The sequence below is a fragment of the Chiloscyllium plagiosum genome, unplaced genomic scaffold, assembly GCF_037043375.1.
Source record: "Chiloscyllium plagiosum isolate Xiang-an unplaced genomic scaffold, Cpla_swu_hap1 HiC_scaffold_5, whole genome shotgun sequence".
Lineage (NCBI taxonomy): Eukaryota > Metazoa > Chordata > Chondrichthyes > Orectolobiformes > Hemiscylliidae > Chiloscyllium > Chiloscyllium plagiosum.
The window spans coordinates 51,826,096-51,842,608 of record NW_028270143.1 but is presented as its reverse complement, the minus strand read 5'-3'; the positions used below and the strand labels follow the sequence as shown (position 1 = coordinate 51,842,608).

Sequence of the window (16,513 nt, the reverse complement as noted above, 5' to 3'; positions counted from 1 at the left end):
TTCCGAAAAGACCACTCCCTCCGTGACTCCCTTGTCAGGTCCATACCCCCCTTCAACCCAACCTCCATTCCCGGCACCTTCCCCTGCAACCGCAAGAAATGCAAAACTTGCGCCCACACCTCTCCCCTTACTTCCCTCCAAGGCCCCAAGGGACACTTCCATATCCACCACAAATTCACCTGCACCTCCACACACATCATCCATGGCATCCGCTGAACCCGATGTGGCCTCCTGTTCCTTGGATGCTGCCTGACCTGCTGCGCTTTTCCAGCAACACATTTTCAGCTCTGACCTCCAGCATCTGCCATCCTCACTTTCTCCTGAAAAGTCCACTCTGCCAAGCATACTAATGAAAGCAAATGGACATCTTAAAAATAATATCTTTGGCAAGTTCAGAAAAGGAATAATTTACTTTACATAGTTTTCAATGGCTTCTATATATCTGTTAATTATTTTCCCCAAAATTCTATATATGATGCAATATCACTTTAAATATACAGCACAGTTAAAAATCAACAGTTACTAGAAGATCTCACTGCTGGCCTTACCCAACACCATCATCTGCATATCCAGTTGCATAGAAATGTTGTGCACCAAGCTGCTGAAGGCATTTATCAATTATCTTTCCACCATTGGCAAAATGACTGTAGTTAGAATCGCCAAGAGCTAGAGAGAATAAATCAATGTCAGTACAATAAATTGTTAGCTAACATTATCTGTAAACCCAGATGACAGTTTATTACCTAACACTGCATATTTCATGTGCGAATAGAAGTTAGCTGGCAAATCACTGTTAAGCTCTTGTGCAAATTTCCTTGCTGTGTCTGGTACTTCTCCAACACCAGTGGTAGAGGAGATTATAACAACTGGAGCACGTTCCTTCTCTAGGTTGAACTAAAGGAATAAGTCAAGAGAAAATGAATGTCTTCAAATATTAAGCCCCTCAGCTTTTCAATACAGTTCAACAATGAAGCAAATGAACTCAGTGAAGCCTGTTACCCAGTGGCCCCCTAAGTGACACCTCTGTAGCATGCATAGATACCAGATGCATGGAGGATGTTTCCAACAGCTGCAGAGTCATTGGGTCACATTCCAAAGACACTGGGCAGCCAATTTAGAACTGAGGGGAGGAGAAATTTCTTCACCCAGTGTGGCGAGCCTGCGGAATTCTCTGCCACAGAAAGCAGTTGAGGTCAAAATGCTGAATGGTTTCAAGGAGTTTGATCCCTTTACCCCAAGAACCACATCTAAAGGTAGGTTGAGAAAGTGGGAACAGGATATGGAGTTGAATGATTATACTCCCTACAGTACGGAAACAGACCCTTCAGCCCAACAAGTCCACATCGACTCTCTGAAGAGTAACCCACCCACACCCCGTGTTCACCCCTAAATAATGCACGGGCAATTTAGCATGGCCAATTCACCTGACCTGCACATCTTTGGACTGTGGGAGGAAACTGGAGCACCCGGAGGAAACCTATGCAGACACGGGGAGAATGTGCAAACTCCACACAGATAGTTACCCAAGGTGGGAATTGAACATGGGTCCCTGACGCTGTGAGGCAGCAGTGCTAACCACTGAGCTACCGTGCCACCCCCAGTCAGCAGCAATCATACTGAATGACAAAACAAGCTCAAGCCTATTCTTGATCTTATTTTTTGTGGTTCTGTGATTCTGAAACAAAACACACTTTCATTGATATGTGATAGCACTGTAACAATGAATGGCCACAAGCTTTGTTTAAAACATGGTGTAAATTTAACACATTTACATACAAGTCAGATTGCCACACAGAGGGACTTCAAGTCAGAGAATCAGAGCTTGTTAGGTCCACACTGACAGCATTCAACTTGGTGCACAAATGCATCTTAATAACAGGGCTGGGATTTCCTGGAGGTCCCAACAATGGCAAATACTTCCTCCAAATGACAAGAGGAAAGATAGATTGAACAGAATTCCATAGAAGCATGGTGCACAGCCAATGAGGTGAGTTGCAAAGAACAGTGGGAGAGAAAACATGCTGGGCTTCACTGAGCAAAGCTATCTGTAAAGCTTACTAAACCAAATTCTGGTACCAGATTCAGCCTACTCTCTTCATCACATGCATGGTCTGCTATAAGAGGATCATTTTCCCTCAGTTACCTGTTCCATTTGGCTCACACAATATATATCAGCTACAAATCCTTTTCCATCTGCTGTCTCAGCAATTTCCTCAGCAATTGCTTTCGCTTGTCCACTTTGTGAGGCATAAAGTAACAAAATTCGACGTTTGGTCTCTAAAGGCATGACCCCGCACCAGCTGCGTAAATCAAAACAATTGGTTAGTTCCCATGTATAATGGCAATTGATAAGACTAGCTTGATACATAATTTGCAATTGTATAATATCTTTCATGACCTCAGGATAGCCCCAGAGTATTATGCATAGGTAGACTTTTTAAATGCTGAAAAATGTGTTGCTGGAAAAGCGCAGCAGGTCAGGCAGCATCCAAGGAGCAGGAGAATCGATGTTTCGGGCATAAGCCCTTCTTCAGGAATGAGGAGGGTGTGCCAAACAGGCTAAGATAAAAAGGTAGGGAGGAGGGACTTGGAGGGGGGGCGTTGGGAATGCGATAGGTGGAAGGAGGTTAAGGTGAGGGTGATAGGCCGGAGAGGGGGTGGGGGTGGGGGTGGAGAGGTAGGGAAGAAGATTGCAGGTCAACAAGGCGGTGCTGAGTCCGAGGGTTGGGACTGAGATAAGGTAGGGGGAGGGGAAATGAGGAAGCTGGAGAAATCTGCATTTATCCCTTGTAGTTGGAGGGTTCCTAGGCGGAAGATGAGGCGCTCTTTCTCCAGGCGTCGTGTTGCCATGCAGCGCTTTTCCAGCAACACATTTTTCAGCTCTGATCTCCAGCATCTGCAGTCCTCACTTTCTCCTAGACTTTTTTTAAAATTCCAATTGTTGATATAGAAAAAGTGACAGCCAATTTTCACACAGGTTCTACAAACAGCAATGTTGATAATTTACCTTATAAATCATTGCCAACAGCTAAACATTAAAATTCTCAGTGGTTTTCAAATTCCTCCAGGGCCTCACTAGTCTAACTGTGTAACTTAACCCCAACTTAACTTCTGAAATCTCTCTATACTCATCCAATTCTGGCCTTTGCTATCCCTGATCTCAATTGGCCTATGATTAACAATCCTTCCCTCAACATCTCTCCTGCTCTTTTAAAACACTCCTTAAGCACTCCCTTTTTGATTTTCTTAAAAACCTTCTCCTCTGTTTTTGGCTGCACTTCAGTCCTACGCTCCTGATCTTTGGGCACCCGGTACGGAGGAAGGAGGGCAGGTCTGAAGACCTCCTTGTGGTACTGCTCCTGAGCCTGGCCAAACTGGCCATCAACAGGTCCAGGCAGTGGGCCGTGGAGGGGGTCGTTAGGGCCGACTGCCTGCCCCTCTTCCGCAGTTACGTTAGGGCCCGGGTGTCCTTGGAGAAGGAGTACGCGGTGTCCACCAACACCCTGGAGTTGTTCAGGGAGAGGTGGGCGCCGCAGGGAGTGGAGTGCATTATTTCTCCCTCCAACTCTATTTTGATTTAGTCCCTACCCTTCCCTTCACTGTTTTGATCACACAGCACTGCCCTTTGATGTGAAGGGCAGTGTTTGTCACTGGCCACCCGGGTGTTTCCTATCTTCCTGGTGGTGGAATTTGAATAAAGATTTGTGCACGTTGTGTCTTTCACTGTGTCTCACACCTGCACACACACACACACACACACCATGGGTGCTGGGGAAAAAAATAAGCACTACCGCACTTAGGTGGTAGTGTGGGGGTTTTAAAAATAAATAAATAAACAGGAGTCGGGTGGAGTGCATCATTTCTCCCTCCAAAGAAAAAAAAATTAAAACACTCCTTAAGATCTGCCTCTTGCATTAAACTTCTAGTTACCTGTCTCAATATCCCTTTTCGGCTCAGGACTATCTCTTTTTAATAATGCTCCTGTGAAGCATTTTAGGCTATCTGACTTAAAGTGAAACATTAAGTGATTGAGGAATAAATATTGATCACAGCACTAGGGTATCTCCATTACTTTTCTTTAAAATTAGTGCAGCAGTATATATCATTCCAACCTTGGAGCACAGGCAAGGCTTTCATTTAAATATGTAATTTGAAAAATACTGCCACCAATACTGCAGCATTCCCTCAGTTCTGCACTGGAGTGTCAGTCTCATTTGCTTCCTCAACCCTCAGAACTTGGGCATAACTTCAAAGCCTTCTGTTTCAGAGGTAAGAATGCCATCAATTGAACAAGTGCTAATAGTCCCATATGATAGGTCAACTTGCTATTGCTTTTAGATTATGGCTAACAATCCTCTCAAATCAATAATGTGACTTACAGCTAGAAAAAAAGAAATGACTTTTCATCTTGCAATTATCAGGACTACTGGAAAGAAATATCACTGAAAATGAAAACATGATTACAGAGCACTGATTGATTGTCCTGAGAAATCAAGTCTACTTACCAATGCTTGGACCAACAACAGAGAATTGGTCACCTGTTTTGAGTCAATACAAGCACAGTGTACACCTGCGTTCCTTCGGTCTGCAATAAAGAGCCCTGCATAATTATGCGTAACTTCCAGTACTCACAAGCCCATTGAGTTGATTCTCAATAATAAAACAAATTACAGATTCCAGACTATCAAGCAAATGCTGTCCAATTTTGGAATCCCTTCTTATATTGTGCATTGTTGTGAGTTTTGCAAGTCCAGGGTCTGCTTGTTGCATACAACTGAAGGGACATCCATAAGTGCTTGAGACATACAGCCTACATACCTGCCATCACATTGGTACTGAAACTCATGAACCACCATTACTTATTTGTGTGATAGGCAGAACATCTTTTTGGCCTGACAGCAGCATCTTGTAAGTGGCAGACACCACCCATGTTACACTCGTACAGAAGGAGCTTGAAACAACTAGGTTAACCTGTTACTCAAACTTCAGGGTAAATGGGAGGTAAACATAGCACTTTTCAGTTTAGGATCAAAAAAAAGTGACAACTTAAGCTCATTCATGAATTTACATAATGTACAGTGAGAAATGAACAAACCAGGATTGCAAAATGACCAAAGATAGCTATTATCGCAAAGGAAGGTGAAGACATAGAAACACAGAGTCAATAAAGTGTGGTGCTGGAAATAGCACAGCAGATCAGGCAGCTACTGAGGAGCAGGTGTTGACATTTTTGGACCGTGGAGAGGGAAGGGGGCTGAGAAATAAATAGAGGGATGTGGCGCTAGGGGAAAGGGGATGGGGCTAGGGGAAAGGCTATTGAGATGGTGACAGAAGCATGCAAGGCTGGGGAGGTTTAAGACACTGCATGCAATATGGCATTAGTTAGTGGCAACTCACATATTAATACACAACGTTTGGTTCTTTGCAGACAGAAAGAATGTGTGCGTGAAATGAGTCAGCATCAAACTCAACAAGGTTGATGATAACATTTTCTGGTTAATTTCTCAAGACAATGCCTTAACCAAAATCAAAAAACCTGGCTGGCTGAACATTTAAATGATGCTTCACCATGGTAATACCCCTACCAATCAAAAACCACCTACAAATCAGCACTTTTCACTCATACAGTAGAAATGATGTTTTCCCTCTATTACTTATTCTGAATGGTCATGAATGCAAGACAAAAAACATCAACAAAACATAGCATTCAAACTACATTACAGAATACCCATTCATAAAGGATCTCCATACAACTTGGAAGAAATAGCCATGACTGGGGAAATAATATCTAATACTGTAACAGTCAGCACTGGGAAATCTGGGTCAAATTACAAGTCAGAAGCAATGTACAACTGTTCTTTGCGAAGGTTTTAAATAGCTACAAGATACAGTACAGTATAGTAGCAAGGACTTTGCTCCTGATGCATGCAATGGGAAGGAATAGTAAAGGGATACTTCAGTCCATTTTAATGTCAATATTACTGCTTCAGAGTTGTTTTGTATTTTGATGATGAAGCATGAAAATCTATTGACAGCTATATTAGCTATGATACAATTATTCAGTTTGACAAGATATTTTCAATATTATGTTGTGGAGGTGCCGATGTTGGACTGGGGTGGACAACATCAGAAGTCACACGACACCACGTTATTGACCAACAGGTTTATTTGAAATCACAAGCTTTTGGAGCAGTGCTCCTTCATCAGGTGAAATCCTCGCTCTGAAAGCATGCGATTTCAAATCAACATATTGGACTATAAACTGTGGTTGTGTGACCCATGGTAATATTATAATAATGGATGTAGGTTTGCTCGCTGAGCTGGAAGGTTCATTTTCATACATTTCGTCACCATACTAGGTAACATCTTCAGTGAGCCTCCAGATGAAGTACTGGCGGTGTAGCCAGTTTTTTATTTATATGTTTGGGTTCCTGGGGTTGATGATATCATTTCCTATGGTGATATCATTTCCTGTTCTTTTTCTCGGAGTGGTAAATGGGATCCAATTCAATGTTAGAGTGGTACTGGAAAAGCACAGAAAGTCAGGCAGCATCCGAAGAGCAGGAAAATCGATGTTTCAGGCAAAAGCCCTTCATCAGGAATGAATCAGCCCTCATTCCTGATGAAGGGCTTTTGCCTGAAACATCGATTTTCCTGCTCCTCGGATGCTGCCTGACTTTGTGCTTTTCCAGTACCACTCTAATTTTGACTCTAATTTCCAGCATCTGCAGTACCCACCTCCATCCAATTCAATGTGTTTGTTGATAGTGTTCCAGTTGGAATGCCATGCTCTTAGGAATTCTCATGCATGTCTGTTTGGCTTGTCCTAAGATGGATGTGTTGTCCCAGTCGAAGTGGTGTCCTTCCTCATCTGTATGGAAGAATACTAGGGAGAGTGGGTCTTGTCTTTTTGTGGCCAGTTGATGCTCATGTATCCTGGTGGCTAGTTTTCTATCTGTTTGTACAGTGTAGTGGCAATAATTTATAAGGTAAATTGTCAAACACTACATTGGACAAACAGGCAGAAAACTAGCCACCAGGATACATGAACATCAATTAGCCGCAAAAAGACTTGACCCACTCTTACTGGTATCCTTCCATACGGATGAGGAAGGATACCACTTCGGGAGCCAGGGAGATAGTGAGGAAAAAGAGATCAATCGGTGACTGGTACAGTTGAGAACAGAAGCGAGTCAAACAGTCAGGGCAGGCAGGAACAAGGTAGGACTGATAAATTAAACTGCATTTATTTCAATGCAAGGGGCCTAACAAGGAAGGCAGATGAACTCAGGGCATGGTAAGGAACATGGGACTGGGATATCATAGCAATTACAGAAACATGGCTCAGGGATGGACAAGACTGGCAGCTTAATGTTCCAGGATACAAATGCTACAGGAAGGATAGAAAGAGAGACAAGAGAGGAGGGGGAGTGGCGTTTTTGATAAGGGATAGCATTACAGCTGTACTGAGGGAAGATATTCCCAGAAATATATCCAGGGAGGTTATTTGGGTGGAACTAAGAAATAAGAAAGGGATGATCACCTTATTGGGATTGTATTATAGACCCCCCAATAGTCAGAGGGAAATTGAGAAACAAACTTGTAAGGAGATCTCAGCTATCTGTAAGAATAATAGGGTGGTTATGGTAGGGAATTTTAACTTTCCAAACATAGACTGGGACTGCCATAGTGTTAAGGGCTTAGATGGAGAGGAATTTGTTAAGTGTGTACAAGAAAACTTTCTGATTCAGTATGTGGATGTACCTATGAGAGAAGGAGCAAAACTTGACCTACTGTTGGGAAATAAGGCAGGGCAGGTGACTGAGTTGTCAGTGGGGGAGCACTTTGGGGCCAGCGACCATAATTCTATTAGATTTAAAACAGTGATGGAAAAGGATAGACAAGATCTAAAAGTTGATGTTCTAAGTTGGAGAAAGGCCAATTTTGACAGTATTAGGCAAGAACTTACATAAGCTGACTGGGGGCAAATGTTCACAGGTAAAGGGATGGCTGGGAAATGGGAAGCCTTCAGATATGAGATAACAAGAATCCAGAGAAAGTATATCCCTGTCAGGGTGAAAGGGAAGGCTGGTTAGTATAGGGAATGCTGGATGACTAAAGAAATTGAGGGTTTGGTTAAGAAAAAGGAATCATATATCAGGTATAGACAGGATAGATCGAGTGAATCCTTAGAAGAGTATAAAGGCAGTAGGAGTATACTTAAGAGGGAAATCAGGAGGGCAAAAAGGGGACATGAGATAGCTTTGGCAAATAAGAGTTAAGAAGAATCCAGAAGGGTTTTTACGAATACATTAAGGACAAAAGGGTAACTAGGGAGAGAATAGGGTCCCTCAAAGATCAGCAAGGTTGCCTTTGTGTGAAGCCGCAGAAAATGGGAGAGACACTAAATGAGTATTTTGCATCAGTATTTACTGTGGAAAAGGACATGGAAGATATAGAATGAAGGGAAATAGATGGTGATGTCCAGATTACAGAGGAGGAAGTGCTGGATGTCTTGAAATGGATAAAGGTGGATAAATCCCCAGGACCTGATCAGGTGTACCTGAGAACTCTGTGGGAAGCTAGAGAAGTGATTGCTGGGCCTCTTGCTGAGATATTTGTATCATCGATATTCACAGGTGAGGTGCCAGAAGACTGAAGATTGGCTAACATGGTATTACTGTTTAAGAAGGGTGGAAACGACAAGCCAGGGAACTATAGACCAGTGAGCCTGACATCGATAGTGGCCAAGTTGTTGGAGGGACTCCTGAGGGACAGGATGTACATGTATTTGGAAAGGCAAGGTCTAATTAGAGATAGTCAACATGGCTTTGTTCGTGGGAAATCATGTCTCACAAACTTGATGGAGTCTTTTGAAGAAGTAACAAAGAGATTGATGAGGGCAGAGCAGTAGATGTGATCTATATGGACTTCTGTAAGGCGTTTGACAAGATTCCCCATGGGAGACTGGTGAGCAAGGTTAGATCTCACGGAATTCAGGGAGAACTGGCCATTTGGATACAGAACTGGCTCAAAAGGTAGAAGACAGAGGGTGGTGATAGAGGGTTGTTTTTCAGACTGGAGACCTGTGACCAGTGGAATGCCACAAGGATCGATGCTGGGTCCACTACGTTTTGTCATTTACATAAATGATTTGGATGTGAGCATAAGAGGTATAGTTAGCAAGTTTGCAGATGACACCAAAATTGGAGGTGTAGTGGACAGCGAAGAAGGTTACCTCAGATTACAATGGGATCTTGATCAGGTGGGCCAATGGACTGAGAAGTGGCAAATGGAGTTCAATTCAGATAAATGCTGCATTTTGGGAAAGCAAATCTTGGTAGGAATTATAGACTTAATAGTAAGGTCCTGGGGAATATTGGTGAACAAAGGGACCATGGAGCGCAGGTTCATAGCTCCTTGAAAGTGGAGTCACAGGTAGATAGGATAGTGAAGAAGGTGTTGCGTATGCTTTCCTTTATTGGTCAGAGTACTGAGTACAGGAGTTGGCAAGTCATGTTGCGGCTGTATAGGACATTGGTTAGACCACTTATGGAATATTGTGTGCAATTCTGGTCTCCTTCCTATCGGAAAGGTGATGTGAAGCTTGAAAGGGTTCAGAAAAGATTTACAAGGATTTGCTAGGGTTGCAGGGTTTGAGCTAACGGGAGATGCTGAACAGGCTGGGACTGTTTTCCATGGAGCATCGGAGGTTGAGGGGTGACCTTATAGAGGTTTACAAAATTATGAGGGACATGGATAGGATAAATAGACAAAGTCTTTTCCCTGGGTTGGGGGAAGTCCAGAATTAGAGGGCATAGGTTTAGGGTGAGATATTAAAGAGACCTAAGGGGCAACTTTTTCACGCAGAGGGTGGTACGTGTATGGAATGAGCTGCCAGAGGATGTGGTGGAGGCTGGTACAATTGCAACATTTAAAAGACATTTTGGATGGGTATATGAATAGGAAGGGTTTGGAGGGATATGGGCCGGGTGCTGGCAGGTGGGACTAGATTGGGCTGAGATATCTGGTCGGCATGGACAGGTTGGACTGAAGGGTCTGTTTCTGTGCTGTAATTGAGTCTATGAGTCTATGACTGGGACAACACATCCACCCCAAGACAAGCCAAACAGAGACTCGCACAAGAATTCCTAGAAGCATGGCATTCCAACCAGAACTCTATCAACAAACACATTGACTTGGATCCCATTTACCACCCCCTGAGAAAAAGAACCAGAAGTGTCATCACCATAGAAAATAACCACCCCCTGAGAAAAAGAACCAGAAGTGTCATCACCATAGAAAATGATGTCACCACAGATAATGACATCACCAACCCAAGGAAACCCAAACATATAAACAGAAAGCTGGCTACATCACCAGTCCTTCATCAGGAGGCTCACTGAAGATGTTATCTAGTATGGTGACCAAACATCTGAAAATGAACCTTCCAGCTGAGCTATATACAGAGGCTCAACCTGAGCTACAAATCTTCTCAAAACTCTCTGATATAATTATGATTGTAGAATATCATAACTTATTGGAAAGCAATTCTCTTGTGTTGCAGTGGTTGTATCCCTCCCATGAGCCAAGGCTGCCTGGGGTCAAGTTCCACTTGCTCCTGAGGCACATATATAATATAATACCGGAAATTCTACTGTCAAGACCAATTGATCTGTCCAGCAACTCTTTTTGGTGTGTGACATTTTCTCATAAATTTAATCAAATAATCCCAATATTAAGTTGCAGCAGCTTATCAGAAAGAAATTGAGGAAGCAGAGTTATTGAGGTGCATTCAGAAAAGATAACTTGGCAAATATGTGACAAGTCCAACAATCGTTGCAGTTCTGGGGTTAATTTTAAGAACTTAAGTTAACAGGTGGAAATAGTGGCAGCAGGAGAACATTTTAGCAGTAATGACTAATATTCAGTTAAAATTTGAGCATAATTATGGGAAATGACAAATATAGAACCAAAGTTAGAATTCTTAAACATTGGCAAGGCAGGTCTTACAAATCTAAGGAGTGATTTAGCAGAATGGGTTGGAAACAAACGGGTTTGAAGGTAAATCAGTGTCAGAACAGTGAAAACATTCAAGGTGGAAGATTCAAGTGGTTCAGAGCAAACATGTTTCCAATGAAAGGCAGCACAGATTTGTTAAGTGGAGATCATGAAGATTTTGTCTGATTAATATGCTGAAACTTTATTGCTGGAACAGCACAACAGGTCAGGCAGCATCCAGGGAACAGGAGATTCGACGTTTCGGGCACAGGCCCTTCTTCGGCCTGTGCCCGAAACGTCGAATCTCCTGTTCCCTGGATGCTGCCTGACCTGCTGTGCTGTTCCAGCAATAAAGTTTCAACTTTGATCTCCAGCATCTGCAGACCTCACTTTCTCCTCCCTGATTAATATGCTGGTATTGTTTCAGAAAGTAGCAAGGAGAATTAATGAAGGCGGCGTTGACATTGTCTACATGGATTTTAGCAAGGTTTTTAAACAAGGTTTAAAAGCATATGGATAAAGTAAAAATCAGTGGCAAGAAACAGAGAACAATTATCAATAGATACTTTTGTGATGCTAAGGGTGACTCTAGTGAGGTTCCACAGGGCTTCGTACTCAGTTCCTGCTTTTCTTTGAAATGTAGATTAATAATTTGGACATAAAGTCATAAGGAATTATTGGGAATTATTACAAAAACTGGCCACCTGGTTGATAGGAGGATATCTGTAGATTGTAAAAGTTGTCAATAAATTTGCAGGCAAGTATGTTTAAAGCAGAGATTCTAGTTAAGCAAATGCCGAAAGATTATCAGGAGTAGGCAAAAATGTCAAGCTAAAGTTAAAACCACATTGGTCATGATCAAGCTTAATGGCAGAAGAGGCTGAAAGGACCAAGTAGCCCTTGTCCACTTCTAATTCATACATCCATATCGCAGAAAAGCTCTGATAAAAAAGATGTGGTGAGCCAAAATAGGTCTTTAAAATTAGAAAACGATAGAGTGGACAGAGAAAAAGCAGATGCCATCAACAGAAAACTATCACCAAGAAATGTCTACTGAAAACTGAAGGAAGTCTTTTTTCCTGATAAAAGCCGCAAGTGTTACCTGTGGGATTGGCACTGAAGGGAGCATATTCGCCAGCATGATCTGTTTGCATTGAATGGCCTGTTTCCGTACCTTCGGACAAACTAGTACTTCATTCCCCCTTCCCAAAATTGGTTCACAAGAACAGCAATATATCTAAACATATTGTACACCCTCCAAAAGAAAACTATAATTTTTATTTTGGCTTTCCAATCACCCTCACTCCATTCCAGACTAAAGTGCAAAGACTGGGGACTGTTCCTCTAAATTTTCCACTGATTTAAAGGGCACCGGTGCGCTATGGCACTTTTATTTTGTGAAAAACTGAAGATGGCGCAAACCGAAAGAGCAGCACGTGGGATTTAAATGATCAGATTATTTGTTACAAGTAGATACTGTAAAATAATTAGGGACCTCTAGAGCGATACACGAACTACAATCCACAGGGCAGAACAAAAACAACATACGTTACTTACGTAGGAGGACTGGGGGTGATAATTGTCCTTTTTCTAAGTGCCACAGTAAGAAATACCCGTCGGGGACAAATTACAAGACGGTCACGAATAGCCCTGAATCGAGGGAAATGTGCTGTGCGAACCGATCCCACTTTCTCAGTGATTCCGACAAGTATCCAACTCCAACTCGATACTTTCAGCGTTCCACTCATTGGCAACATCAGCGCAAGCGCAGAACAAAACCCAACCCGCCGGATTGACAGCCGAACTACCCAATCATCATGTGGCCTCGGGCACGATTATCCAATGAATGCAATCCGGGTGAAATGGGCGGGACGAAGGCCCTGGAGGGGGCGATGGTGATGTCAGTAGAGTTATAGAGATGTACAGCATGGAAACAGACCTTTCGGTCCAACACGTCCATGCCGACCAGATATCCCAACCCAATCTAGTCCCACCTGCCAGCACCCGGCCCATATCCCTCCAAACCCTTCCTATTCATATACCCATCCAAATGCCTCTTAAATGTTGTAATTGTACCAGCCTCCACCTCTGGCAGCTCATTCCATACACGTACCACCCTCTGCGTGATAAAGTTGCCCCTTAGGTCTCTTTTATATCTCTCCCCTCTCACCCTAAACCTATGCCCTCTAGTTCTGGACTCCCCAACCCCAGGGAAAAGACTTTGCCTATTTATCCTATCCATGCCCCTCATAATTTTGTAAACTTCTATAAGGTCACCCCTCAGCCTCCGCCGCTGCAGGGAAAACAGCCCCAGCCTGTTCAGCCTCTCCCTGTAGCTCAGATCCTCCAACCCTGGCAACATCCTTGTAAATCTTTTCTGAACCCTTTCAAGTTTCACAACATCTTTCCAATAGGAAGGAGACCAGAATTGCACGCAATATTCCAATAGTGGCCTAACCAATGTCCTGTACAGCCGCAACATGACCGCTCAACTCCTGTACTCAATACTCTGACCAACAAAGGACTTTGATAATAATTTTCTGTTTCCTTCTCACTTGCTCCTCTGTTTGTCTATCCTTAAATTTACTTAATTAAAGAGATAAACTATTGGTCTCATCCTTCCAGATGTCCAATAACCGCGCTCCTGCTCTGACAGAACCTCAGCCCTATTCGAGAGTGTGGTGCTGGAAAAGCATCTCAGGAGCAGGAGAAGCGACGTTTTGGGCAAAAGACCTTCATCAGCCTTTCATCCTTCCTGATGAAGGGCATTTGCCCGAAACGTCGATTCTCCTGCTCCTCAGATGCTGCCTGACCTGCTGTGCTTTTTCCAGCACCACACACGCTCAACTCTAATCTCCAGCATCTGCAGTCCTCACTTTTGCTCAGCCCTATTCAATCTATCACAAAGGAGATCTCCAAAGAGTACTAAAATAAATTTTACTTTCGGGCAACTTGGCCACCAATGTTTGTTATTTTCAATCAACCTGTTCAGGCATGTTATGACACACCTCTGAGGCAAGCGGGTCTTGACCCCAGAACTTTTGGCCGAGAGTCAGAAGTCAGGTGACACCAGGTTGTCGTCCTACAGGTTTATTTGGAAATCCCAAGCTTTTGGAGCCCTGTTCCTTTGTCGGGTGAGTGGGCTTGTGCTGAGAAAGCTTGTGATTTCAAATAAACTTGCTGGATTATAACCTGGTGCCCTGTGACGTCTGACTTTGTCATCTTGGTCTAAAGCCAACACCTCCCCATTCTGGCGCAGAGATAGGGACACCACTGACTGCACCACAAGACCCCATTTGCCAATTTTCTATCTGACTTGATGTGGAGATGCTGGTGTTGGATTGGGGTGGAAAAGGTCAGAGGTCCCACAACACCAGGTTATAATCCAACAGGTTTATTTGGAATCACAAGCTTTTCAAGTGCTGCCTCTTCATCACCTGACAACAGGGCAGTTCTTAGAAAGTTTGTGATTCCAAATTTACCTGTTAGACTATAACCTAGTATTGAGTGACTTCTGACCTCTGTCTGACTTGATAATATCACTCATTTAAGTCATTTGATTTTTCTTGCATTAAGTAACTAAATTGGGCTGTGGAATTATGGAGCTGCAACTCAATGTAGCCAGATTAGACAAACCGGTAAGTAAGACAAGTATGGGTATGGACTATGGCATACAAAATTTTACATAAAGACAAAGTAATGAACATAGGGAAATACACTTCAATAAAAGTATTGTTAAGATGTTGGAAATTTTAAATAGAAACAGTGTTGGATAAAATCAGCTGGTTGGGCAGCATTTATGATTAGATTAGATTAGATTAGATTACTTACAGTGTGGAAACAGACCCTTCAGCCCAACAAGTCCACACTGACCCGCTGAAGCGCAACCCACCCAGACCCATTCCCCTACATTTACCCCTTCACCTAACACTACGGGCAATTTAGCATGGCCAATTCACCTAACCTGCCCATTTTTTTGGATTGTGGGAGGAAACCGGTGCATCCGGAGGATACCCACGCAGACACGGGGAGAATGTGCAAACTCCACACAGAGAGTCGCCTGAGGCGGGAATTGAACCCGGGTCTCTGGCGCTTTATGGATGGAGAAAAGAGTTAATACTTTGACTCCACCGTGACTCTTCTTCAGAAATTCAATTTGGATTTTGCCAGGTCACTCAGCCCCTAACCACATCACAGCGGGGCAGCATACTCTTTGCCTTCGTTCTTTGGAATTAACTATAGCAAAGACCTGCTGCGCTTCTCCAGCAACACATTTCCATCTCTATAGCAAAGTCAAGCTGATTGCAATGCAAGGAGGTAATTGAACATCTGGATCCTTGGTGAAGGATGAGACCAATAGCCTATCTCCTTTATTAAGTAAATTTAAGGATAGACAAACAGAGGAATAACTGAGAAGGAAATAGAAAATTGCTATGAAAGTACTTACATCAGAAAAATGTAGAGTGATAGTGAAGAGATTGAATAAACAGACAAAAAAAGGAATATAAAACAAAATGTTACAAATATGTAAATCACTTATAAGAACAATTCACCAATTCAAATTTAGTATTTTAAAATCTTCCCTTTATGGCCTGAAGGTGTTGACTGGCAAAGCAAGGATATAAATCTCATGATTGAAATTATCCTTAACTGTTAAGTATCTGCTCTATTGTGTTTAAATGGATAACTTTCTATAGTGTTTAATTTACTAATTTCACTGCCATGGGATTGTAAGGATCTTTATAAAAGATAATTGTATATATAGATCCATATTATTTCATTTTCTGTTCTTCTTTGATTCATGATATTGTAAATAAAATTTCAAAAATGAGCTACTTACAATTCTAACATAATGCATTGTTGTTAATATATTTTTGCATAAATAATTCACATCTAGCAAACACCAAACTATGATCCGGTAAAGTAAGAACTTGAACACGATGTCCTTTTAAAATGGTTGTGCTTTTAGATATGTTTTTATCAGCTCAGCGCATAAATGTGTGATCTGGGTTTACTTATCATAGCTGACCAGAGTCACATGAATTTCTGACTAGAACCTTAAACTAGATATACCCTTATCTTTAATAAAACTGGCGAAAGGCAATTCGTGGTTTGTGATTTGAAACTCCCATTGCTGATTGTTATGACTTTTCAGGTACACATGTTTCTTTGGTTAGCTATCTTTGAAACTTGTTACATTCTTCTCATGAAGACAGAAACTAGTATTATTCCATGGCTGCTGACCAGTAACTGAGAGTCGAAATTAGTGTGGTGCTGGAAAAGCACAGCAGGTCAGGCAGCAACTGAGGAGCAGGAAAATCAACGTTTCGGGCAAAAGCCCTTCATCAGGCTCCAGCATCTGCAGTACCAAGTTCCGCCTGACCAGTAACTTACCAAAGTGATCATCCTAATATTTTACAGTAGAGATTTGGCAGCAGTAATGCCATTAAATGTCAAAGGCTAATGGTTAAATTTTCTCTTTTTTAGGATGGTTGTTCCTGGCACTTGAGTT

At 42.5% G+C, this 16,513-nt stretch overlaps 1 protein-coding gene across 5 annotated transcripts in view; it reads right to left on the bottom strand.

Annotated features, from left to right (window-relative positions):
• Positions 1–12,695, bottom strand: part of mtrr (5-methyltetrahydrofolate-homocysteine methyltransferase reductase) — a 97,910-nt gene extending 85,215 nt beyond the window's left edge. For 2 of the 5 annotated variants that reach the window (XM_043689981.2, XM_043689982.2), the window contains exons 1-4: positions 12,559–12,689; positions 2,144–2,300; positions 744–894; positions 549–666 (exon numbers count right to left, since the gene is read on the bottom strand). In XM_043689981.2, the coding sequence (XP_043545916.2) occupies positions 549–666; positions 744–894; positions 2,144–2,287 (413 nt within the window). In that variant the 5' untranslated portion in view covers positions 2,288–2,300; positions 12,559–12,689. Of the gene's footprint in view, positions 1–548; positions 667–743; positions 895–2,143; positions 2,301–4,505; positions 4,601–12,549 lie in introns of all 5 variants that reach the window. The other 3 variants (XM_043689986.2, XM_087987157.1, XM_087987159.1) reach the window with 3 other exon arrangements.
• Between the last annotated feature and the right edge of the window lie 3,818 nt (positions 12,696–16,513).